The 26,650-nt window shown below is 38.1% G+C and overlaps 1 protein-coding gene across 3 annotated transcripts; it reads right to left on the bottom strand.

Annotated features, from left to right (window-relative positions):
• Positions 1–991: 991 nt before the first annotated feature.
• On the bottom strand, positions 992–24,729 carry LOC144629525 (dual specificity calcium/calmodulin-dependent 3',5'-cyclic nucleotide phosphodiesterase 1C-like). 3 transcript variants are annotated; one of them, XM_078487757.1, is made up of 15 exons: positions 24,709–24,729; positions 16,227–16,389; positions 12,483–12,611; positions 11,141–11,341; positions 9,803–9,869; positions 7,391–7,507; positions 6,283–6,423; positions 4,551–4,651; positions 3,998–4,079; positions 3,743–3,786; positions 3,442–3,543; positions 2,666–2,789; positions 2,435–2,516; positions 1,985–2,179; positions 992–1,346 (listed from the first exon to the last, which is right to left on the bottom strand). In XM_078487757.1, the coding sequence occupies exons 3-15, from the start codon at positions 12,596–12,598 to the stop codon at positions 1,204–1,206; spliced, it is 1,515 nt and encodes a 504-aa protein (XP_078343883.1). In that variant the 5' UTR covers positions 12,599–12,611; positions 16,227–16,389; positions 24,709–24,729; the 3' UTR covers positions 992–1,203. The 3 variants fall into 3 exon arrangements, with proteins under 3 accessions (XP_078343883.1, XP_078343881.1, XP_078343882.1); XM_078487755.1 differs by lacking the exon at positions 24,709–24,729 and adding an exon at positions 22,245–22,942; XM_078487756.1 differs by lacking the exons at positions 16,227–16,389; positions 24,709–24,729 and adding an exon at positions 15,286–15,370.
• Positions 24,730–26,650: the final 1,921 nt, after the last annotated feature.

The following is a 26,650-nucleotide window of genomic DNA, read 5'->3' as shown; positions in this document are numbered from 1 at the left end:
ATCGAGAGAATAAAATCAACTGTACATGCAAAAGTTAGTCTTTATTACAGGAGTTTTTATAAATACTTCCAACGGAATAAATATCTTATTAACAAAATATCGATTTTTACATTTTCTACCCAGAGGATTTATTTCTTCTCAGTAGATTGAAGTTGCAGTCATAAAAACCAGAAACCCATAGGATTTCATAAGGGTTTCTGATAAAACCAAATTGCAGTTTTTAAAACTCAAAGTGACGCTTCGATGATGTAAAATTACAGTTACTTTTCTACAAATAAAGGTTTTCTCGTCGAATTTCAAATGATACAATTGTAGATAACAGACACATTTCCCTACGGTGGGGGGACTCTCGTAGTAAAGAACCGGAGATGCTCGCCGGATTTTTTGGTCCACCAAGGGTCTTCCAAAGCAATATTTTAAGCTGTCATATTCTCGATTAGGGTTGCAAGGAAAGAAGTGTAAAAGTACAAATTCTCTTTTTTTTAAAATTTGATATCTTTTAGGGTCTCATCTAGGGGTTTAAATTAAAATTTCCAACGAGCATTTCCGTCTTTTTCATGTGGGTGTCCCCCCCCCGGGCACACTTCACCTCGGTATGTGTATTCGCCATCTTCAACGGGTGAAAGACCCTGGCAACGAGGTTCCGTACAGCATCGTACGCGAACGTCCTCGACTCGTCACGCAACGGAGTGAAGATTGCGTGACGAAACAAAACGGACGAGTTTCCTTTTCAACAGGAATTCGAACATTTTATTGCAAATTGCAGGTCCTAAGGTTTTGTCGTCTTTATAGCACGTTTCTTTTTCTTGTTTCTTGGCTAACCAAAAACCAAGCTAAAACCTTGACAGACGTGTCCAGAAGCAACAGAAATGCCGCGTCAGCAATGTTGCACCATGTATCCAGAGGCACGGGGAGAGGCACGTGCCTCTGTCGTGCTCAGAAAATGCACATGCGATTGTTCGCTTTCTGATTGGTTTAGAAGTTTGGTAAACCAATAGAATTAGAGGGATTCCAAGAAGTTGTCAACAACTTGTCAAATACTATGGCTTGAGGCCAAGGAAGAATGTGTGCCATCGTTGAAAGAAATGATGACATGGTACTTTCATATTTCCCCCAACTGTACGCCCGACTGACTGTGGGACTTCTCATGCTTCGAGTCGTGGCCTGGGGCCAATCCTCACAGCATTCCCCTGGGGGAAGGTGTTAGGAGATTATTGGAGTTAGAAAAGCTTTGCTGTTTCTTGGACTCTTGTTCTGGTTCTCGTCCCGTGCCCCCTCGGTCACGCCAACTGATGAACGGCTCACTAAGCTTAGATTAGATGGTGACCGTGCTTCTCCCATTCCCTCTAAAAATAAACAAAAATGTACAAATCAGCAACACTCCACTTCACCTCTTGCGGGGCTTTTCTAAAACGGCACTCTTATGTGAGCGCATAATAGCACCCACGCCTCAAACTTTTTCAAATTGTTCCTCATAGTTACTCCATAGATAGAACTGCTGTGTTAGGACTGAGTCCAGATTCCTCAAAATCCCACGATCAAGTCTCTTTGCCTGAAGCTTTGCAAATCAAAAGAATCTCACACACTCAAAGTCCTTTATAGTGTGCTATTTTCAGCCAAAAAACGGTCATTCCTGGATATTTCATCTAAAGTAGTTTGCCTAATAGACCGCACTCCCTTACTTGACCAGATCGTTTCTCTCCCTTGACCACTCGACTTTAGGGACATATTTCCATACCATAATAGCATGAGCTTGATTTTTCAAAAAAACTGGCAAAAATATTAGTAAATCTCGTCAATATGGTTAGGCTTTAGTTAACAACATTTCTCGGCTAATGCCTATGATTTATTGGCAAACGAAAGACAGTCTCTGCCTAAAATATGAACATCAAAATGTTAGCTTTTCCATTTTATCAAGAAAGTAAGCCGTATCTTCATTTCCGAACTTTTGTTCTAAAGCCAGTCAAAATGACGTTATCATTACCTCTCGTAGAGGTGTGGCACTGTTCCTTCCACCTCCGCCTATTGTCAGCAAGTGGCGCGACCCAGGCCCTCTCCTTCCCACCATGGCCCTCCAAGCCAAGTTCCGCCGCGGCCTGGGAAGTCTTTGTCTCTAGTAGTATGTCCAGCATTTCGCTGCACACATCGAATGCTGGCATTACAACAAATTCAATAAAACCTGAAGGAAGAGATTCATGGTGAGGTTTTGTAAAAGCATTGAAGCTACGAAAGTAAGAATTAATAAAAAAAAAATACACGTACTAAAATAAGTACGTAAAGCACGTAAAGTCTTCGACCTAATATATAAGTGTGTGACGGGCAACTTGGAACTTGTTCTCCCTCAAACAACCATTATTCGATTGGCTCAATAATATTTGGGCATTACTGGATTGTGACTGATCAACGGACGATTTCCTTTGCATGCATTACCTACCTAACTGACTCTCAGGAATACACGTAACAGAACGGTCACATAGTGGAGAAATAGGCAATCCCATCTCCAGCTCACGGTCTCCCTGGATAGGCAACAAAAGAGCATGTGTGATAAGGGAACGGCAATTCTGTAAACTTTAAGTCACAAAATTCGACGTTACGCAACTCAAAGTCAAGCCTGCCCAAAGGGAAAAAATGGAAAATGAAAATGATAAAATAGTTAGTGATTCACCTGACAGAAAAATTCTTCCATAATACGAGATGTCCACTGACGATGTAGTTCCCAGTCCTTTGCAGGGTTGCTGATGTCGGCCACATGAAGAATAAACTCAAGCGCCTGACTCTTTTCTATTTGACTAAAAGACAAACAAAATCGAAATCAAATTTGAGTTGATTCACATGTAGTAGCAAACGAGATTCGCTAAATATGAGAGAAAACGAGAAAAAAACGAGATTCATAAAATATGCTGTAGTGATATTTGCTCAAAAGCTGTCCCATATAATAATACGGCTAGCAGCGCAGAGCTCACGTTTATGTCAGTAGCAGTCTTGCTTCTCCATGCCAGATGGGATGCTAGTACATCACGTGTAACCTCAGAGTCATATTATATCAGGCTGTTTTCACAATTCGCAGTTACTATTTGTACACACGCAAGTCAAGAGAGAGGGCATTGTAAAGCGGCCTTCACACGACAAACTATTGTCAAACAAGTTGGCCAACTGTTGGCGACAAAATAGAACTTGTCTCTATTCTCACCAACAGTTTGCTAACTAGGTGTCAACTGTTGTTGTGTCGTTCACACACATCAACTTGAGTTTGCCAACATGAGTTTTCCAACTTTAGTTTGTCGTATGAAGGCCGCTTAAGAATTTTAACTTCAAAGTGTCTTTCCTCGAGAATGCAATATGAGAAAAATGCGTCAAGCTTATAATCAAACCAGGAATATCAGACCGATAGGCCATCTAAGTTTTCGCTTAAGTGAACGTACTAAATAGTCACTGACTAACCTCCCAAGAACTGTTAGAGCAGCCTTCATGGCTCGAAGCTGTTCGAAATGCGAAGACATGTCAGTCGCCAGCACCATGTCGACGACAAGTGTACGTATATCGCTGTAAAATGCAAACAATTTATGAATATATCTGAATGACAAGGTAAATACGAGTCTATGCAGGTTGCCTGCAATGAAAGCCGCAGTACACATATTAACTATACCAAGAGACGCTATATACCTAAGGAGTTGATTTTTAGCAATTAAATGTATGACGAACAAGGAGAACGCTTGAACAGAAAGAAACTGAGGCTACCAACCTGTATTGTTCTGGCGTCAAATTTGCAAGGATGTCCAGTTCTCTCTAAAAAAGAAAAGAAGCATTAAACTTAATTAATTAACAAATTTCTTGGCGCCAAAAAATTGGAATTACGAACAAAGATGGACAACTTTTTCATGCGATATATAATATTAAAAAAGAATATTCTGATTTTAAGCTAGGGTTAACAGAAGATTGCAACTAATATAACAGAACAATGTACTTAAATAAATCACTAGCTATAAAGGTAACTTACCGTTTTCAAAAGTGTGAATGCTGAGCACAAGTGATGATTTTCCAATACACAACGATCATTATACAACAGCGCTAGCTCTGATCTGAAAAAAAAATAAGCAGCCTCGTTTATCGTATCAGTTTTTCTTTATGTTCGATTATGTTAGCCGTAAAAGCGAAAACAAATACCGAAGAACTACTTGATTGTCATTCAATCACTCTACACAAGGCGTTACAGCGTGGTGAAAATGCGAGAATGTATTTTTAAAAATACAAACGTCTTTTTTCTTCAAGCGCCCAATTTTTAGCCTATAAGATTTTCCACCCAGAGATTCGTGTAGTAATTGTTAATCTGTTGTCATTTTCTAAAACAAATTGGACAGTTGCGAAAATGTAGCCTATTATAGTGTAATTTCCAACTGTAGTAGCCGGTAGTTCCTTTAAACGGATCATGTTTTCCTTTACTGCACTTCATTAATTATTTCACATCTACTTCAATAATAGACTCACTCATGATCATAAAATACGTTCCTAAACAATTCTAAACACACTTACATACAATAATTGTAAGGTACCTCGAATTGACGTGAAAATTGTTTGTCGTCCCAGTATGATCTACATCGTGTATGATGGCGGACAATAGAATTGCAAAAACCTCTAGATCACTCATACAATGCTGCAAAAGACAATTAAATGTGTTAACGTCTGTTTTGTATATGTGATTAAGAGCTGTCTTAGAATTGAGGGTGTTCATAAGAACGGTACCGAGAAAAATCCGTATAAAATAAGTTTATTTTAAGTTCCGTTTATAAGACCAAGGCGCGATTCCTTGAGAACGGTCCTCCCCACCCCCCACCCTCTCTCTGTCACAAGAACAGAAGGGTGACTGCATAGTGATATGATACCAGGTAAAATATGATAATTTCTTTTTCACACGGTGTTTCCATCAGCCTTTCTAAAAAACTATTATTAACTATTGCTATTAGTGTTTTTAAGAGAGGGTTAACTCGCATCTTACAACGATAGGTGTACACTTCAGTTGTAAAGTAAGTTGATTATTTTGCTTTGAATCTTGCAAAGCAAAGCTTAGGGACAGACCATTAGAAAAGTGATGGGGGGGGGGGGGGTGGGGAAAAACCCAAAAAAAGTCATGCAAGCCAAATGGCAAGAAAAAATTCGTGCAAAGGGGAAGGCAAAGATAAAAAATTCGTGCAGAAAGAAAGGTCCTATTTTAAAAGCACTGAAAATTCTTGTCGTCATTGAACACTTGATGAGATCAATTATTCAACGAAATATATGGTGGAGAACGCTAAAAATAGCATTTCCGAGCCTAGAAATTTCAAAATTTTCTGGGGGAGCATGCCCCAGACCCCCCTAGGTGGATTGTGATCATAACATTCGTTTAAATCGTCCCTCTCCAGCCTGCGTAGATTGCTTACCAGTTAACTCATTTCTCAAACAGATTGCAAAACATGAATGGAGTGGTTTTAGTTTCTGTTGTCAATTCCTGTCAAATATGATTTCTGCAGTAATTATTTATGAATTTCTATTACGTACTGTTTCAGTTTTTGCATATGTTTATGTCTAAGTTTTCTCATGAACTTTACCGGACGGAAATATGTGAAAAACACAAATCTACTATACGAAGTGAGAAATTCAGTCTGCTTTGGTGTGTTAAGAAGCGAAATAAGATGTTCCTTATTAATCATTAAAAGGGGTGGGTCATGTAATTTCCAACCCCTGATCAGGGGTGGGTCAGTCAGTTTTGAGCTAGAAGGATGGGGTGGGTCACATATTTTTCAGCCTCCACTTTTCCAACTGCACCACCCCTTGACCCCCCTCTCCCCCCCACTTCGGTACTTATTGACAGTCCCTAAAGGATGAAATCAATAAACAACAGCATTTTTAAAATATTTAAACAATTAAGCAAATAATCAACAAAGCAACATTTGTCAAAAACATGGTATAAAGTAGCAATACATGACATTAGTCTAAAAAAAAAACATCTGTCTAAAAAAAATTCGAGCAGAGGGTTTCACCCGGAAAAAAATTCCTGCACAAGAAATGGACAGAAAAAAAAATTCGTGCAAGCCGAAAATTCCCCACCCCCCACCCCCCTATCACTTTTCTAATGGTCCGTCCCTTAAGGAGGAGATTCTGCATCGAGACATCTAATCCAAATTAACAATAAGCATGAGGAAGTGTAGACTTGTAAGGGAAATATCTGATAGAAGACGCTTTGCTTGATGAAAACATGAAGTTGAGAGGACGTTTGGAATTAATTGTAGAATGCTTTACGTCACTTACCATCAGACCAACGCGTGACAGGAAATAGTGAACAGAATGCGTTACATCAGTTGCGTGATACTCATTGTGATAACGGTTACCGGGTCTCTTGTACCCTTCCTCAATGGCTATTAAGAATCGATCCAGTGTTGCTGTTGTAATCTGCAACACAAACAAAATGCTTTGCTTGCCTTCATGAACATGCAGATTTAATCGCTTTTCAAGTGGTCCAGTGATTAGAGTGAGAAGCATATGCAGATCTAAACCTCGCATGTTCACAAGTTCATGATCAGCAGAAAAAGGAAAGGAATACAAACAGAAAACGGAAAATAAAATGTTTGCTCCTAACTTGAATGAATAAAGCCTCGGTATGGCCACGTTTACCGCAGAAACAAATTATGGCTGCACCAGTGACTGCTTAGGCCCCCACTATTTCCAATAAAATAAGACTTACTAAGAGAAGAGTCTCTAAAGCCCCCGCTTTTTATTCATTTACTTTAAGATTTTCTTACTTAAGGACATAATGTGGTGCTAAAATGGTCACTGGGATGGAAGTCATGTAGAAGCCATAGGGGCTTATAAGATGAAAAAAAAATCTGATCTTAACTAAGTTCTTTCGGACTGATTTTCCTTTACTATAAGAAAAAAAGGCAAATTACACGTTATTATTACACGACTATGGTAGTCAAGAGCCTGAAGACCAATAACTAAATCAACCAATCAGATTGCTCCATTGCCGGTCCAATGTTTTCTGAGTATTGACCCGGTATTGTCCCGCACGATCCCGCGTGCATTGTAATGGCTTACAAAAAGTAACAAAATAAACTTGACTCGCATGAAGAACCCTTTCATGATTTTTATTGGTTTGCAAAGCAACGTTAGGGGCCAGGTGGGTCCTCGGTCAGAATCCAATTCTTTCAATCGTTTCCGCTTTTCGCTTACATCTATAAAAACCTTTTTTCAGTCATGTAATAAATCTCTTATTGACCAAGCTTGCTAGGACCGTTACGGGAGAATATCGGACCTCAGTCTTTTCTGTATGGACCTTGCTGCACTTGGTCCGTACTATTAAGACTTCGGGCCGATATCTTCCAGTAAGGCCCTCAGCCCTAAAAACGACGTTCAATACCTTAAATTTTGCCAGGAGATCATATCGTGTGAAGAGCTCGTGGCCAATATAACGAAGAGGTTGCCCTACGGTTATGTCACTAAACGTGAAGGGATCAAACGTCCACTTGTCTAAATTCTAGAAGAAGAATAAAAATAAAGGGCACGTTAGATTAAGTTAAAAGAAGCAGACAGACGTCATATTTACGGTCAGACCGACTGACATAAAGGCAGACTGACATAAATACAGACAGACAGACAAACAGAAGGACGGGTAGACAGAGACAGACAGACAGACAGACAGACAGACAGACAAACAGAAGGACGGGTGGACTGGCAGGCAGACTGACAGACAGACAGACAGACACACACACACACACACACACAGAAGGACGGGTGGACTGGCAGGCAGACTGACAGACAGACAGACAGACAGACAGACAGAAGGACGGGTGGACAGGCAGACAGGCAGACTGACAGACAGACAGACAGACAGATAGACAGACAGACAGACAGACAGACAGATAGACAGACAGACAGACAGACAGACAGACAGACAGACAAACAGATCCATACCAGTTTGACTCGTTTGCCCCGTCTAATGTGTCTCTAAGGGCGTGTTTGTTTGGGAAAATCTCAGTCCGCATTTTTGTATCCAAAAACAGGTTTTCCGTTTCTTTACTTAAATCCGAAAACGGATTAATCAGGAATTAGTAATCTGAAGTATCCACACTCCAAGTGGATACTTCAGACCAAATCTAAACCCTGATTTTTAGGATTCGTGATTTAAAAAAAAGTGCATTGGCCCAGCGATCTTTGCTGTGAAAATACAGATACGCGATTTGTAAACACTGTCATACGGTAAGTTTTCGAGCGTCTATTTTGATTAACATACAAAACGATTAATTTTAAAAGTTAAGGATAGCTCGATCAGTGTTTCTTTCTAGAACAGTCACGATGTGCCTACGGATGCTGTACAGTCAACTCACGCCTTGCGGACACCCCGTTATTAGAGGGTCTCAATGGGGTTAACGGTTAGCCGTAAAATGGCCAAAAATATAGCCGTTGGGCGTAAAAATTGGAAAATTTTAACCGTTAGCCGTAAAATATGTTAACCGTAAAAAATCGGTCAGTAATCATAAATAAACCAAACTAGTTCACTTCATCGTCCCAGAATGGCCCTGAGACCTAGAATATGTTTTTCAATAATGGAAATTAATTTGTAACTTTTTAAACATAGAAATTTAACTTTTAACTTCTGTTAACCGATATGGAAAGAAATTTACCGTTAGCCGTTTAAAAGCCAAAATTTTAACCGTAAAAGCCACCACCCCATTGAGACCCTCTGTTGAAGTCCCGGCGAATAAGAATTACTGAAAATAACTCCCGCTACTACGGACTTTCTCTATTGCGGACACCAAATTGTGGTCCCGAAGATGTCCGTTATAGTGAGACTGTATTCTTCTGAAATCTTCACGAGTGTAGTTTGCATTGAACATGTTTTCGCAGAATTCTTCGCTATCAGGTGCGTTCTCGCCACAATATGCTTCAGGCTAAAGAAGAACTGCCTCGGCGTGTGATTTTTCGAGCGCTCAAGCTAAGTTCACAAACTATAGATAAAATCTCACGTGTAGCTATTTTATAAAATCGCCTTTAAGCGATTCAGTGGAATTCAGCGGAACTTCGCTTTCGAAATTTGTTTTCGATGTTTGGCGTTGTTAGAAATGATTTCTTTTGATAAAATATTTGAAACAGTAGCACAGAAGTTTGCAATAAGATGTAAATAATTTTGGTACATTTTTTCTTGGCGGATTCTACGAAGCACTGAATCGATACCAGAGTTTACGTTTTTTTCTGTCTAGAATACCTTATAATAGGAAACTAACGCTTGTGTAAATTAAGGTATTTGAAATTAACGCGACTTAAATTAACGCAAATCGAAGGAAAAGTCACTTCAGAATAAAGGAAATTAACGCGAGGAGGGAATAACATTTCAAAATGAAGGAAATTAAAGCGACGTACACAACAAGAACAAGTTAATTTCAACTCTTGTACATATAATCTTAAACACAAACAATGTTCGTGGTACTTTCCCCAAACGTAGACCTAGGCGAAGGATTCTGGCCGCTTCGAGCGCTCGTCACAGCCATTGATACCGGCAGACTGCATCGAAAAATTGGGGCCAAAATCATGGAAATAAACGCACCACTTAATTAAAGGTGCGGAAATAAACGTTAACAAAAATTAACACGATTTTTTGAAATTCGCGTTAATTTCATGAAGCGTTAATTTCCTATAATAACTGAGGTGTATGAAAAGAGTAGCTTTGCAGGATTAACAGTTAAGATTTTGCATTTCGATGACGTCACTGAAAACCACCAATTGAGGGCGGGGACTCTTTGTTGCATAATTATACATTTCTACACGTACTAACCTTAAAGTAAGGTTGAACTTCCTCCGGGACTTGAAATTTCGATTTCTCTGCCATATTTTGATAAATTCTACAAGACGTAAATCGAAAATGGAGACGGTATACATAAGTTAAATATAATCAGCATAAAAAGATTTTTTCTATCATTTTTTTTTATCACTGTAGTACAAATTTTCAGCGGCACGGTGCAGCTGAAAATTGGCACTACAGTCGAACCCCTAATAAGCGGCCACTCATAAAGCGGCCACCCATATTAAGCGACCAGTTATCAAAGTCCCGAAAGTATTGCCAGTGAAATACCGTATTATAAAATAAAACCCTTATTTACCGGCCATCTCTATTAAGCGGCCGACGTCACCGTTCGGCCGTCCCGATGAGGATTCGTCTATAGTTTTTACCTCTATTAAGCGGCCACTAAGAATTTAATACGCGTAGATTGGCCTCGTTTCCAACAACCTTTATGACAGATGAGAGTCTGAAGTTGAAAGTGACGACTGCTAAGTAATGATCCTTTGATTTCCTGGCAATAAAGTGACGTTCCTACCACGCCTAATGTTAATTTCTGACGTACTCTTATTAGGCGGTGAATATCTTTTAAGCGGCCACTAACCCGCATTTCCCTAAAGGTGGCCGCTTAATAGGGGTTCGACTGTATTTGATAATTGCGCAATATAAATAATGAAGTATTATTATTATAAAAACGTTCGGTAATCAGTGAGAAGAATGTTTGAATTTACTAGGTTTTTTGCTCTTTGAAACGATTTTCCTTCTTCGTATCCGTTTACACGATGTAAAGGAAAATTTTAGTGTCCTTATTAGGAGAATTAATTTGGCAAAACGCAGGGAGTTGAGGCAGCTACGACGGCGAAGGCGAAAAATAAGAAATATTTACTTATTATAAGAATTTCGCTATTATCTTGATCATTTTTAAATGATCTAGGTTTCAGTGACCGATGTAAGACCTATCCTCAGGTCCATTTGCAAAAGCAGCGTCCAATTTCAAATAGAAACTTGACAAATTCGCCGTTGTAATTCCCGATTTTCAGACTACGCAGAATTTGGTTATTTCGCGTTGTTGATTTGCAAAGGACGGCTAAAAAAATGTGCCAAGATTTATAACGCACGTGTAGAGCTATCGGACACCTCATTAACGCTTTTTTTTAGCGACGTCCCCGTAGCTTTTGCCGATGTGATTTGTTTAAGCTACCCAATACGGTTCTAAAACAGCGGTTGTGTCGCAAGTTTCCTGACCGCTGGTCAATGAAGCTGCACTTTACGTTGAATTCTTCAAATAAAGTGAATAAAACCCTCACAGTTACGACTATTATGACTCATACTCACCGTTTTACGTAAAGACTAGCTTTTACAGCTTGTACAACGCTGCGAAACGTATGTCTCCTGGCCAAACTTTTCCTTCGCATGCCGGGCGTCGTTCGCGCAAAAGTCGTCGCAATCCACTCTCGCACCTCTTCATTGACGTCATCAGAGTAAAGGCTACTTTCCAACTCTTCGTCTAGGTCGCTCAAAGCGCCTGTGGACCCCCTGAAAAACAGTCGGACAACCTTTATGTCAGGGCGGATAGCTAAGACTTCAATTTACTTCTTATTCACTTTCAACGAAACCGATGTTACAGTAGTATATTAAATCCTGTTACACACTGGAACGCCGTTTAAACGGAGAAAAGATGATGCTCCCTGAAAGATTTATGCAACATCGTTCCGAAACACCGTTCTGCAGCACAGCTAGCTGCTCAGGCTTTATTTAAGGACGCAACGTTCAAATTTCTGCGATAGATTTACTACGCGTTTTGCCACCGTGGTCATATGCGTCACGTGACAGTTCCCGCGCTTGCTATCGGATTTTCAACGCATCTGCTTCGAGAACTGTAGTCTCTTGATTAACTTCACTTTTTCGCGCCCTTTTAAACGGTCAAATGGTTTCTCGCGCTTGCCACCGGGTACTTATTTTCCTGCACTCACCACCGAGAACACGTTTTCCCGCCCTTACGTTCGGTTGTAGCCTTAGCGCAGCCGTTTTGTAGCTCTATACCTTATTATAGGTTTGTTATAAAATTAACGCAAATTTTCGAAAAGTTGAAAATAGAAGAAGCGTGCGGTTTCGTCATTTACCTTGGAGATGAGGAACATTTATATAAAATTAAAATGACGATAAGTCGACTGCCTCTGCGGAGAGGTAGACTACATGTTACTTTGCTGGAAATAAACGTGACTTAAAATAAAGATGCAGTAAAATAGTATGATTAAAATTAAACAATGACGTATAAAATCAGAGCATAAAATTAAATGCGAATTTTTGAAATTCGCGTTAATAACATGCATCGTTAATTCCCTATAGAGCAGTTTTCAATTGAGTATCGTAAAACCAAAAGCAAAGTAATTGCTCTTGCCAATCATACATGTCGCTGGCACGAAGCGCGGAAAAACGTGCGCGAGCGAGTCATGATTGGTTTTGGTTTTACTTCTGATTGGCTGAGAAAGTGACGCGAGAGTTTTAAACCAAACCCTGAGCGTAGTAATGCAAAACCAATGCAAACGCGAATTATTTTCGACACTCAAATGAAAACCTCTCTAATAAGGTAATTACCTAGTTTTCTAGAAGTAATTCAAACTGCTTTATAAAAACATGGGCTCTTTAGACGCCATGTTTGTGTTTTACTACATACCTGTAATCCCTGAGTGGTGCTGCGGCCGTTGCTTTGTCCAACATGGCGACAGCGATTCCTAATTCTTGTTTCACGTCTGTTACTGATAAACTCTTTCCAGAATCAAGTTGATCCATGATTTCGCGCAATCTATATGTTTCAAAGAAAAGAGACCAATTTTAAACTTGTAATTAGACGTTTTGGAATCAAGTACAGGAAAAACCCTCAAATAAGAACCTTACATTTAAGAACCTGGTAGGCTAAAATTTGCAAATTAGTCCCTCTTTATCAGAACCTATTTGGCCTAAAACTTGGAATTAAACAGGTTCTTATTTTCTAAATTCCGGTTGTTAAAAAATGTTTACTTTTGGGAAAACAAGTTAGGACAAGGCGTTACTGTCCATGTATATAATTTTATGTTCTGAATGATAAGTGCCTCATTTTTACACAAACACCTATGTGGTATATGGAAATTTTTTAGAAGGAATAGGCCGAATACCACTAAAAGTTCTATTAGCAACAAAGTAAGGTTTTCTTCAGAAAATAAGAATCTATTAATAACCTTAATAGCCTAAGAACCTGTTCTGTAAGAACCTGTTAAGGCTAACCTGGAAAATTAGGTTCTTACTCGCGGGTTTTTACTGTATTGGGTCCGTGTTTCATTACTGATCGATGAAAATTTGTTCGAGAAATTGGGGAGTTGCAGAAATCAGGCGCAAAATTGCCTTAAGTGAACAAAAACTTGATACGTCGTGTCAACATTTTTTTAAAGAAATTTCGGGAAAAGTCACATAATTCTGGCAGAATTTAGAGTTTCAACATAAGTTTTGCTGTTAAGTATCTTTGACTTTAGTCGTTTCTGCTCCCTTAATCGACTTAATCCAACATGGCGAAAAACGAGATGCGGAATGCGTTTTATTTAATACGTAATAAAACCAAAAAATACAGCTAAAACTTTTGGAAGTAAGCCTTTTGAAAACGTTTTAGGCTTCCCTTTTTTAATGTGCCTTGTTGATATTTTTGTATAGGAATTTTGGATCCGTACTAACACTGATAAAAGACTTGTTTTTATTGACCTCTCCATGGAAATAACAAATCTTTTAGCGTAGTTTCATGATTCTGGCCTATAACAATTTAACTCAACAACAACAAGAAAGTCAAGAAAATTGTCAAAAACGAACATTTGCAGCGAATAACCCTTTTTGCTGTGTTTGTATGGTAGCTTAGCTGCAACTTTTACAACGAAGCTTTTACTACCGATAAGAAACAATTCAATTTGTCGAGATTGTGACTGATATTAAACTTACAAACATTTCTCACCTAGACATTTCAAATGTGATCGTTTTAGCAACATCGCATAGGTTTCCGGCCAGGAAACCCTTAGGCGACATTTGTTGTTAAAAATAATATAAAATTTAAAACTAGTTTTTTATTTCCTCATCATATGCAGTTACCGACATGTAATCAATGATCATTTTTTAAATTCCCGATTAGTAAACATTACCATTTAAAATTCCGAACATTGACGTTTAATAGTGGCTACTCGTATCTACCAAACTGCAGCCATTTATTAGGAGATCCTTTTGAATTTAACCATTCAATAATGTGTTCAAGATAGCCTTTAACAACACGGGTTTCTCAGATGCATTTAAGTGGTGGTACAAAGTTCAAAAAACGGAGACTTTCAGTTCTATGTATTGGTTTAGATATGTGCCCATTAACTAGATATCCGGCACGACCTGGAGGTTAAATGGAATGTGATATCACCAAGACACTTCAGTTCAATGACTTTTCTAATTATGAACAGGAACATGAGATATTTTACTTCTAATTTTTTCAACATTTGCAAGCTGGTAATCAGACCCATACGACATATTTTTTTCTTATTATGAAGCAAACTGTAAGTCGTGCCCTGACGTGACGTGCAGAAAGAGGGCCATCATTCCCGTGTTAAAACAATTTCCATCTCCTTGTTTTAAAGTAGGCTTTGTGATATACAATAAAATAAAATAAAACGGTGACGTTTTCCGGGCGTTTTCAAGGAGGTTTTTTGGGTTTTGTCCATTGTGGGCAATGCTTTTCAAGGAGGTATACTCTCGAAAATATGTTCAAGAGAGTATCACCTTAATAGGTACGTGCCCCTCTAAAAACTATGGTTTCTCAGCGTTCTAGTCTGATATTTGCCTTTTTAATCTGGAATGGGGTGGGGGGGGGGGGGGTATGGTTTGGGGAAAGAATTTTGTAACTCCACTTGCCGTGACAGTGATAGATTTACTTTATAATAACTGGCCCAGTAAAGCATCGGAAGCAACATTATATAGCATAAATCATGAAATAGGCAACAGATTTTCTCAGTCAGCCTCAGGTTTGAAAAAGTGTGTTGAAAAATCATGCATTTCAGCTGCAGACCACGGTCAAGTTTTGGTTTGAATTGAATTGATACCGACATAAAAACATACCATACGCAATGTAGAGCTGTCGGATATCTTTCATTGTCAAAATATATCAAGTGATATTTCATGATGATTATCTACTGAACGTTCTGTACATTTTTCCCACTCCCCGAGTACTACTCTAACCTTATCTAAGTTTATTTTAAGTCAGCTCTAAGAAACAGATGATGATTCGCCTGAGAGCAGTTTACATCAAGCTTACTATACTGCCTAAGCTCCTTAAAGCGACGGGTATTTAGACGGCGAGAGTGAGACGTAATATAATCGATCCAAACTGGCCGCAGAGAAACCGTATTGCCCTGATATTTAGCTAAGGCATTTCAACCACGATAAGATATTTTCAATGTCAAAATCGCGTAGAATTCATTTACCTGAAGAAGAAATTCCTTGAGTCAAAATGTAGCAAGTCGCGATGTCTCCATTCTCGTTGATTCAAGAATGTCTTTGCTTTCAAAATAAACTTCTTTCTATGATTAAACGTTTTATTACTTAACCTTTGCTGCCCTTTTCGTTCTATCTTCATTGATTCTGGATTGAGTTTCACTTTTCAAGCAGACATTCCGTTGACAGAGTTGTGTTGACATAACCGCCACAACGAAAAGCTATTCGCTACGCGCGTTTTATGTTTTAGCGCGAAAAAAAATACATGGAACCTCGTCCTGAGAACGAGGTTAGATAGGTTCGGTTGGTTCCAGTCTTTTTTTTTTCTTATATGGAAGTCTCTCCGAAAAATAGATAAGGATCACGGGCACCAAGCATGTTGGAACGCGTGCACAGTCGTGAATTCAATTAATTTTCTCAAAATTATTTTCGCAACAAGAGAAAAGAAAATAAGTCGCAATAATTCGTTTTTTGAAACATGCTACGAGGGAAAAATCAGTTTCATCCTGCCTGCTCTATAGTCTGTTGATAGTTTACTGATGTTTTTCATGCAAACACACAAATTTCGTATAAAAACCGCCGTACGGAAAAATATGGCGACTTGTAGGTTTACCCATAGTTCATAGCGCAAGAAAACCATAAAACGCTTCTTAAAACGCATATAAAAGTTGTAGAAACTTCAAACCTAGCATATAAAACAATTGATATGTTGTTAGTACAGGGACAAATTTCGCAAAAACATGGCTTGCATCGTGTCCATTGGCTCTGAGAGCTTCGCAAAGTATTGTTAGTGGTAAAATGTACAGCCGCCATCTTTTTTTCCCTTTCGGTGGATTCACAGTTACAAAACACGACAGTATTGATACAGTATGAACGCGGTGCATAGCTTAAAACCCTTTTAAAGTTAAAGTTAAAAATTATTATGGGTTACCTTGACAAGGCGAGGGCTGAAGCTTTGTCTGGAGAATAGTTGGCAGGCTCGTACTTCGTGTAACCATCACAGATATTACACACTTCGTTTTCATTGCAGTTTGCAGAGTCGCACGCACATTCGACTGGCACTGTAGTCACGTGGATATGTGGCTGAACGGTGTCTGTTGAATAAGTAAGTCAATCAATCATTCAATCGACCAATCATAAAGTGGTCAATCATGTACTGTATAAGTGTATGAAGTATCTACAATAAGGATGACAGAGGCGCGTTCTACAGACGTTTGTAAAACCAAAACCAAAGAAACCACACAGCCAATCACTGCGGCGGAAAACAAACTTATAATCGCTAATCGCGGGAAAATATATGTGACTAATGCCAAGCGCGGGAAAATATGCGTCGGAAGCCATGCGCGGGAAAATCACGATTGCTTTCGTTGCTCCTGATTGGTTTGAAAGTAGTACATTTCCTCTGATTGGCTAGGTACGTTGCGCGATTGTTTTTATTTTTATTTTTTTTTAACCAAACTAACTCAAAACCAATAACAAAGCACATGACTATCTTCAAATCCAATAAAACTCTATTTTCCTAATGTGCTTGTAATATTATTTTCAAATAACTAAATGAACAGACTGAATAGCTAAGAGAAGTGTACAGCCCAATAAATTAACCTTATAGCTAATTCGGCCCGCTAAGAGATATGAATTTACCTCTGCTAAAAGGAAGAAAACCAACTGACACATTCGTAATGACTTCAAGAAATTAAAACAAAACATTAACTCAACCGATTATGGTTTTAAGTTGTAAAACAGATAGTCGAAAATTGACAGAAACCCATTAGAAATTAAGGATAGGGTTTCCTTTCAGTAAAGAAACATTTGCTTTGCTTTGCATTACTTTGCAATGCTTTGCTTTGCTTCTCCTTTACTTTGCTTCTCCATCTGATCGCTTTGCTTTGCTTTTTTTGCTTTGCTTTGTTTTGCATTTTGCTTAACTTTGCTTTGATTTGTTTTGGTTTTTGCTTTGCTTTGCTTTTGCTTTTTGCTTTGCTTTGTTTTGCTCTGCTCTGCTTTAAACTACGGGTATAACTCATGCAACTTAGCAACGTATCGCTAAGGAAACCAACGGCGGCTCCGATAATCCTGTAAGAAATTAGTTTCTACAATGTCTGGAATGTATATTGTAAATTTGAAATCACATCATAATAAAAAGCTAAAGCTGCCCAATTGAATACACTACTAAGAACATTTTCATAATATGGGAAAATAAAGAATTCATGAACCGATATAGAGGACTTAACATATTTTTGCATAACGAATTGAGCAATTTTAGCTCGAGCTGGTTAAATTCGACCCCGAGGCTTTTTTTCTAGTCTTGGTGCCAACGATCCGGTCACACTTTTTAAAATCAGAAGCTCCAGAAACATAGCAGGAGGGCATTTTGCGGGCGCATGCGTGCAACCGCTGTACAAAGACCGCGTGATCTTGGGAATAAAAATGGCGCGGAAGATTCAAACTTTGTTTTTTTGTACTGTTTATCGTCACATAATTTAATATAGACGTACATTTCGCTAAGAAAAAGTGTTTTGTGTGTGGCAAGGCTCTTATAAAGCAGATTTTCTGGCCTGCTGCGGGATCGTTGTTGCAAATAATGGGAAAATATGTGGGACAGGTAGAAAAGCCTTCACCGACAAAAATCAAACAGGCCGTAAAAAGAGGAAAACATTTATTCGTGTGCTGGAGTGTGATATATTAGGATCAAAACTTCACTTCAAATCAATTGCTGTAATACAGGCAGAGTGCGAGCAATATTATAGCTTGTCGGGAGATTTTTTGCCCAAAAGGGACGGCCACCAAAGAAAAGGGTTTTCCCTGAGGGGAAAGACATGTTTGGGTGTTCTGCACATGATAATGCAGCTCACTGATGACTCTAAAGCAAAGCCAACTTGTCCTCGACTGGCAAACAGGGTTTCCTGGAACAAGAACTGCAGTTCTTTAAATCACATTTAGGCGACACAGAAGTAAAACAGTCGTTATAACAGAACGAACATCAATCTTAAAGAAATAAACGTTGAATGAAAAATTGAAAATAACATTGTTTATAGTTAAAAATTATTTCTTAAGACATTTTATGCTGCAGTTATTAGAACGTTTCTGAAAAATATATATATCGCTTGTTCGTTTCATGCTATTTTTTGACTGGTGATCAAGGCTAGATTTTGATAAAGGAGCCAAAAATGTACTAATTAACATTGTAAAATGTAAACAAATAGTCTACCAGCAAAGAATTACCATAAAACTTTAGAATTAAGACCGATCGCAGTAATTCTTTTCTTGTTCAACGGAATAATTGTGGTACATCGAAATGTGAAGTTATTTTGACCAATGCTAAAGTTTAAGGAAATAATCACAAACGATAGTTTCTCTGTTAGAATTAACCAGCGAGAACGTACGTTGAAGAAAGCTAAAAATTACCACAATGGACCATTTTTTAACGCTACCTTCGCAGCATTAGACGATAGTTCAAGTACTTCAGGCTCCATATATCATCGGTAGACGCTGGAGATCAAGGTTAGATTTTGAGATTTTCGCATCGTGAGAACGATGAAATTGCAGTTTTATGAAAAATCTGAACAAAATCATGACCACTCGCTCAAACCCGGGATACTTGATTATAACATCGTATAGTTAAAGCTGCTGTTTTATATTTTAGTACTAAGTAGCCGTAGCGCTTTGTCCGTTTAGATCTCCCGGCTATTAAAAACATGGGCAAGGTATTTAGGTTCTCGACATTCGGTCGCCATTTTGTCCACGCGCAATGTTTAATACACATAGCCAAAGTCGATCAGATAAACGGCACGCCGACACCAAAGTATGCTTGTTGTTGTCAGAAGATAAAGCAAGGACTCTTAGTATCGTATACAGCAAATAAAACTTAAAACACCTTTTATTTTGAGCTAAAAATTAGGCCATAAATTGTGAAAAATATGTAAACAATCGATAGCAGAACTTCTCTGTCGTGCGCACTAGCCCATATCGACGCATGCGCACGCAAAATGCCCTCCTGCTCAGAAACATTAATTTAAAGATCTGATACCTAAATATAGTAAAAATCGGCCAGTATAAATATAATCCATTATATGGATACATTTCAACTGACCAAGTGATCAGTTTAAGCGGGTTCTTTTTAAATGGTTGTATAGAAAACCATCAAAGTTCGGCTACAACAAATAATAAATGAAATGTTTGGGCAATCGGTAAACGAGAGAATAGGATACATCGACTTACTGAAAACGGGTCACGTTGTACTCGTATATGTAAGAGATTACGGGATGGTTTAAGGCTGGTTCTCATATGATAGCCCCAATCGTTTCTATCACATCTATCGTTTGCAATTCTGAGACGATCGCAGGCAATCGAAGTGATTGGAAAGGATCGGCCGTTCTCGTATGATCGTCCCGATCGCTTGGCATGAGCGAAGACCTACAGAATACAATCATTTTAGCCCTATATCCACCACAATGGCAGCCTTCAATGAAATAGCAAAGTCGTAGCCTCCTATATATATCTTCTCATTTTTGGCAGTTTTACGGCGAAGAATGGAAAGAGAAGCTAGAAGGATAGTACACGGGCGATCCAAGCGATCGTGATTGCCCTAGTCGCCGCAGACGTTAGCGATCGTCGGTGTAATGTTCTCATATAATCGCCCTGATCGCAAGAAAACTTTTTGAAGAGACAGACGCAATAGAAACGATCGGGGCGATTATATGAGAACCAGCCTTTAGGTAATAGTGGCCATTTCCATTCCTTTGTGAATCATCAGTAGGTTTATTTAATTAGCTGAACCAATGAACAAATGTATTTTTTCAGGAAGAGCTAGATTTTGTAGGTAGGAAATGTGGTTAACAGTATTAACAAGAAATTGTGAACGTAAATTTGGAACGAAATATTCAAAGAGGTTTTTATTTTGCATCACGGTAATGCACGGATTTCTTGCGAGCGCTAGAAATGAAAACCTTTTTAATTGCCTAACATATGTGCACGGCGCCACCATTTTGTTTTGGGTAGTTTTCATCATGTTAAGTAATTAAGCTCACTTTATGCAAATTTAGATTGAAATAAATTGACTTGTAACACGACAAAAACAAAACTACCATAAAAGTGCGAAAAAGCCGGAACAAGAATGAAGATACGTGTTTTAAAAGCACCCCATTTTCACCGAGGCGTGCGTTAAGGCCTTTATATAAAACCCGAAAGACCTAAAACGTGCGAGGAAATATCAATAATATCACTATTACAGTACAAATGCAAGTGAAACTACTTTTTTGTTTTTCTACATACATTTATTAAACGGTAGATAACTCAGGTTTAACCCCACTACTGATAAAATTTGATATCCAAAATAAAAGGCAATATTGCGATCTACGGAGTGAGATAACAAAAAAATAATCACATCAAGCCGAAAGACTTTGACTTATGTTTTTCCTTGTCGTGCGTCACTGTCATTTATCTCATTAAATAAGTAAGTTGATATGTAACAATTTGCTGGAAGTTAAAATTATTCTGACCCCAAAGGAAGTCGATAATTTTCATATTTTTCGAAGCAGGAGGCAAAGTCGGCGCAAGCAATTCGATCGATACGATATGAAAAACAGAAATTGTATAAATAGCAATGTGACTTCTATTCCTTTCCACCTGTACATAATTAAAATCAACAGTTTTCATTCAGTCGATTGCACGCTATATTTTATAGAAAAGAAATTTCCTTTTACGGCCGGCTGACCGCATAGAATAAATTTCAGCAAATAACAACAAAATATGGTTAACCGACACTTTTCTTACTCGCGATGCAATTTGTTGTAACTATGCTTGACCTGCTAGCGGGCAAGTTTATCGGGGTTTTCTTACCATATTTGATGCGCTTGCTTGGGGCAGCTGGTTTTACAAAGATACGAACATGGCCGCTAGTAGCTGAGATTGAAGTTCGCATTTCGTTCGGCGAATAGTCCGTAAGGTTAAAAATCGTCGAAACTCAGAACTGGCAATCGCCGCGGTGGGAAAACGACTGAATTTTGCCAGGGAAGTCCACTATTTTTGCGCGCGGTTTTTTGACTTCCGTTGGCGCCAATGTGTCTAAAATGGGAAAGCTTATGAAACATGCTTATAGAGAAATAATCATTCCTGCTATCAAATAACATATACCAGCCGAATCTGTGATGACTAAAGCTCTGATAATTAGCGGATTGTTTGCTCGACTCAGATCTAATTAGCATCCCCTACTACAGTCCGGGTTTTATCGACAGAACACGGGTTTTTATATAGCGAGCGCTTTCTAATAAAAAACGTAAAAACGCCCGCATGATCAAGCTGCAAATTGCCGAGCACGTCATTTTTTTCTATTTCTGGAGCTCTTTCGGAACCTTTTTGTTATTGTTTTTTGTTAGATCATAATGCAGAAGGCTTATTCGACTTGATATATAATTTTAACAGACGACACAAGGCTTAGCAGGTGAAGTGTTATAAAAAAAATAAAAAGTTGGCACTTCGAACACTTCATATAGCTAACTCGTCAAATCTACTTTTTTTGTCTTTTTTTTCAGTGTGATCTGTCCGCCTTGCTTGCGATAAGGCAAGACATGTATTCCTTTAACGAGTTGTACGAAATACAAACCGACTAATAAATAAAAGAAACCATCGCTGAATAAAATATTTTTGAATACGAATATTAAGCATTTCAAGTGCAACGTTCGGTGTTAAGAATAATTTGAAATCGCTTTCTTCAAAGACGATTAGAAATTGCGAATCTTTGAGAGTTTCTTGAAATCGCTAGCAAGCGCTAAACAGAAATCTCTGAAAAAATAATCGAGTATATATAAAAATTGGGAGGGAAGTTATAATATGCGTATTCGTTTTAAACACAATACATTTTTCATGTATGTATAAACAAACTGGCCTCGTCGATTGTCAGTGCACTGACAGGTTTTGTAAAATGAACAAGAAATATGAAAGTTAAGCTTACCTGGCGATTCATCGACTCGTTTCTGGACGCTGTATTTGCTGTTTTCTCTTGTATGTTGAGCTTTTGTACATGCAGAACCCATTTGAATGCAAGACCGGGCGATCAAACGCGACTCGCCGTACTTGACATCATTTCAAATTCAAAGCCAGCGTGCTTGCCAAGATTTCACTAAGTCTGCCATCTGCTCCTCAATAAGAGCAAAACAGAAATAGATTTCCTCGCTCGCAAGCTTTTCCCGTCTTGTGCAGCGAATCTTTATATTCTAAACGACAACCAATTTCTATTAAAGGCGTTTTCCAATGCGGTTCCAGGGCAACGGGCCTGCGTTTTTACTGATTATTCACGCTTTCGCACGAGCCCGGTTTTCACATGGGACACAGTACCCGGCGTGATATTTCAGCCGACTTCGTATGACTTTTCCACAAAAGACCACAATTAGGGAATGAATTGTTAATTAAGTTGTTATTACGCTGTTTCAATGGACAAGATATTGCATTCTACCGCAAAAATAACACAGTTTTTTTTGCGCCTTTTCCCCTTCGGACAAAATCTAATTCATTGAGCATTGGAGTTGCATTTCATTGTATGAAAAGCGCAGTTGTGTTTCACGCAACTAAAGATGGCCATCGGTCACTCGGAATCAACATGGAGATAAAATTCGCAGCTAAAAAGGTTTTGGTCGCCAAAATGATAGCGCACTTACAAATCGCAGTAAATTGTATATGCGGTAATAGAGAATTGTGTAAAATTTGCAAATATATGTTTTAGGCCGAAGTTAAAGCAAATAGAAAGAAAAAACAACGTTTCATTGCTTTTAGAGGGAGCTTGACAGGGAAAACGTATTTGGATGCGGGTTGATTTGCGGTGTGTTGCGTCACCTTAAAAAGCCAGCAAATATTGCAAGATTTTGATTGAATGCAAATTTTAATCGCTTCCTTGGGGCAGGGTAATAGGTCATAACAATAAGCCCTTTAGAACCATCGCTCATTAGAATTAAATGATTTCGTTTAAGGCATCGTGGCAATAACGTTTTAGAGTTGAATAAGTTAACAGACACAAAAAGTTATTGCGATCCTTATTACTTTTATACCATTGATTGAAAGGTAGCGTTTAATAAAAAAAATACAGTAAAGCTGTTTTATTACAGAACATGCTTGTCGCGTAGATTTTAAGTTAAAATAAATGGCTATAACATAAAAGAAAATATGAAATATTTTTCATTTTTAATCCGTTATCAATGGTTACTTAAAAAACTTGATGTAATTCTAGTAATTACTATACAACGCTTGAATTTTTAAAATGTAGGCTGTACATATTTAAATTTTTACCAGCTTTTCAGAGATAATTTTTGCTTCTCATCAATATTAATCGAGAAACTAATAAATCATGTCAAAATATACCAAAGTGATATTTGAATCACCGATGTAGTTTAGTTGAAAATGTCTATTTTCCCATGTTCATGACATTTAATTGCCAAAATGTATTGCTAGCGTGCTCAGAAACAATTTTCCTTTAAAGATCTTAGATTTAATTCCTCGGTATTTTATTCCTATTGTATTTCCTTTTTGTTTTATCCATATTTTTCTACCTATTGTGACGTAGATTCTATTGTGTGAAGCCTGACTAAAATCTGAATATGCCGGCCACCTTGGTGACCATAGAAAGATCTTAAGCCAATTAATCTCAACCTTATCGCAGAGATGTTTTTGCTATAATACTGCAGTATTACATTTTGTCGTTATGAAATTGTTACCAATTTCATAGTGTGTAGTTGTTTATTTTTTAGGCGAACATGAAATTCAAACTCGCTTTCAACAAACATAGCACCGAGCATTACAATGTATCATTAACTGTAGCAAAAATGCATCATTTTGAACGAATTCACTCCCCTTTATGAAAAATTCAGTTTACATGACAGATTGTCTATCGTTTTTACGCACAAATCTAAAACACATAGAATCGTGCGAGAAAATCTAGTTAGCACTGATTTCACGCCGGAATCTTGCATGAGTGTTAATCGTTCCAATAGACTGTTAAACCCGCCTTTGTTTGCTATTTCTATAGAAAACCCGACTGGCTAAATAGCGATGAAATCAAGCAGGATTAGTAAAGCTAATTTTCAACAGCGTCAAAAGAGCGAACCATTTGCAAGAAGTAATTTGCGCCCTCTGAAATAATTTGACTTAAAGTTTTTGCACGTATACACAAATTTAATAATTAAAGCAATGCTACGGTGTTAGAGCAGTTAGCAAGCCATCCACCTACCTAATGAACGACTTATTTGAAAGTAAACAACTCATTTACGCTTTCAACAAACAAAAAGGTTTCAACACAAAGGATTAGTGTAAAGATTCTTCACGCAGACCCAAAAAGCATAAAACTTTAAAGGGAAATGAATGCATGATAGCCTTATTTCTTTTTCTAAACCTCTGGTATTCAAACGAAGGAAACGTAATGATCTCACCTCCAGATTCCCAATCGAAAGCCCTGCCAAATAAAGACGAGTAAACACAATTACAACACTGAGCACTGGTAGACACCTCGCCTCTGTTACAATGCAACACGTAACTGTCCCATCATTCCCTGCGGCTCTCCCTGGAGCCCAGGGCTTTGCTTGTGATACTGTCAGTTTTAACCAATGTGGGCTTAGAATCGAGCGATAAAAAGCAATATACCATACACTTATGTGGTTATGAGTTCAGTAAGCAAAAGGAGGGGGAGGGGGGGGGGGGAATATGAAAGGATATTTGTCCGCGAATATTATCTATTCGGCCGAGAACACGACCAGTTCTTTGCGAGAGCAAAGGAACGCATCATGTCAAAACAAAAATCACATATTTGGGAAACTAAATGGCAGCGTTATATATGTTTTTATTTCTTATTCACAAAGCCTTTCTGTTTGAAAGATCTCAGCGAGGCTGTCCGAGATATTTCAAAGCACTGATTATGTTAGCGTTCAAAAATCTTGCCAATTACACTCTGGTAAGCGATCACCTCCCATAAACGACCACTTTTCCAGAATACCAAATTTGATTTAGCAATTTCACTTGGCAAGTTAAAGCAAATCTTGAAAACTCGGGGAAATCACTTGTGGTAAATTCTTGTATTTTCATCCCAAGCTTTTGTTGGTTTCTTTAAAAACGAAAATTAAAAAAAATGTGTCCGCTTCTCGGTAATAAATAGCTTTTAGCAAATACTCGAGAAGTTTATATTCGCTTAGAGTCTTACGTAGAGCCGGCGTTAGCCAAGCAAATATTCTGAAGATCTATTTAAGTACAGTCCGGCCTGTTTTAGAGTATGCTGCCCCAGTCTGGCAGGCCATTCCTGGCTACCTCTCTGATGCAATAGAGCGGATACAAAAAAGGGCGCTTCACATCATTTATCCTGAAGCCGAATCATATGCTCATGCCTTACAGCTAGCTCAATTAGTTAGAATGGACACTAGAAGAGAAGACTTATGCGGTAAATACATGAATCAAATGAGGTCAGATGAACATCCTATAATTCACCATCTGCTACCGAGACCAGCACTGATAGAGTCTAAGTATAATGTAAGGCAGAAAGCGCCAAAGTTTTACCTGTACAATAATGCCATAACATGTAGGACAAAGAGAGCTGAAAGCTTTTTCACATTTCGATACTTTTTGTAATTAGTCCTTTTTTGATAGATTTTTAATTGTAAATAGTAGACTTTTCATTTCATGTAAGTGTCACTCGATAATTCAGTTTCTTTTAACTGCAAAAGAGTTTAAATAAACTATTATTATTATGTTTAGAAGAATTACAAAGCCAGGATACTAATAAAAATCCTCGTGCTCAAACAAGGGCGACTCCGAGGATTTATCAAGCTAACGATGAATAAAATAAAGTAAATCTTGTCGACGATAAATGTACATGTACTCAAAGTCTAACTGAACCGTTTTTTTGTAACTACACATCTAGGTCGTTACAGTGGGTAACGATTTTTAGGATAATTTGAATTTATGTGTGGAGTTGAAGATATTGAATGTTTAAAATAGTGTGCCCTTGAAAGGAAGCTTTAGGTTTTTTTTTTTTTAATTTACAGGCAGTTTAATCGGTGAGATAACATTAAGGCTGGATCACGATTGTCACATTAACTGGTATTACGAAAACAAGTCTCTGTTCGCAAGTAACTCTGCACCATTCCGCAAGGGATCTCTAGCGCAAATGAACGTCAAACCAATAAGGAATGCCGCATCTCTTGTAGACTCTAGATCAGTGAAAAACTAACGGCAATGTTCACCAAAGCTTTGATTTAGTTAGCGTTTGGTCTCCCAATTGTACTGCGTTGAGTATTTCTTTCATTCAATTAAATAAAGTTATAAGATGTACAGTTTAATTTTTTTCGTACTTCTTCGGTAGCAGTGAATCGAGAGTGTACTTAT

The sequence above is a fragment of the Oculina patagonica genome, chromosome 11 (assembly GCF_052425735.1).
Source record: "Oculina patagonica isolate OP01 chromosome 11, crgOcupat, whole genome shotgun sequence".
In the NCBI taxonomy this organism is placed as follows: Eukaryota; Metazoa; Cnidaria; class Anthozoa; order Scleractinia; family Oculinidae; genus Oculina; species Oculina patagonica.
Note: the sequence above shows the minus strand (reverse complement) of the source record. Positions and strands in the feature narration are given on the sequence as shown.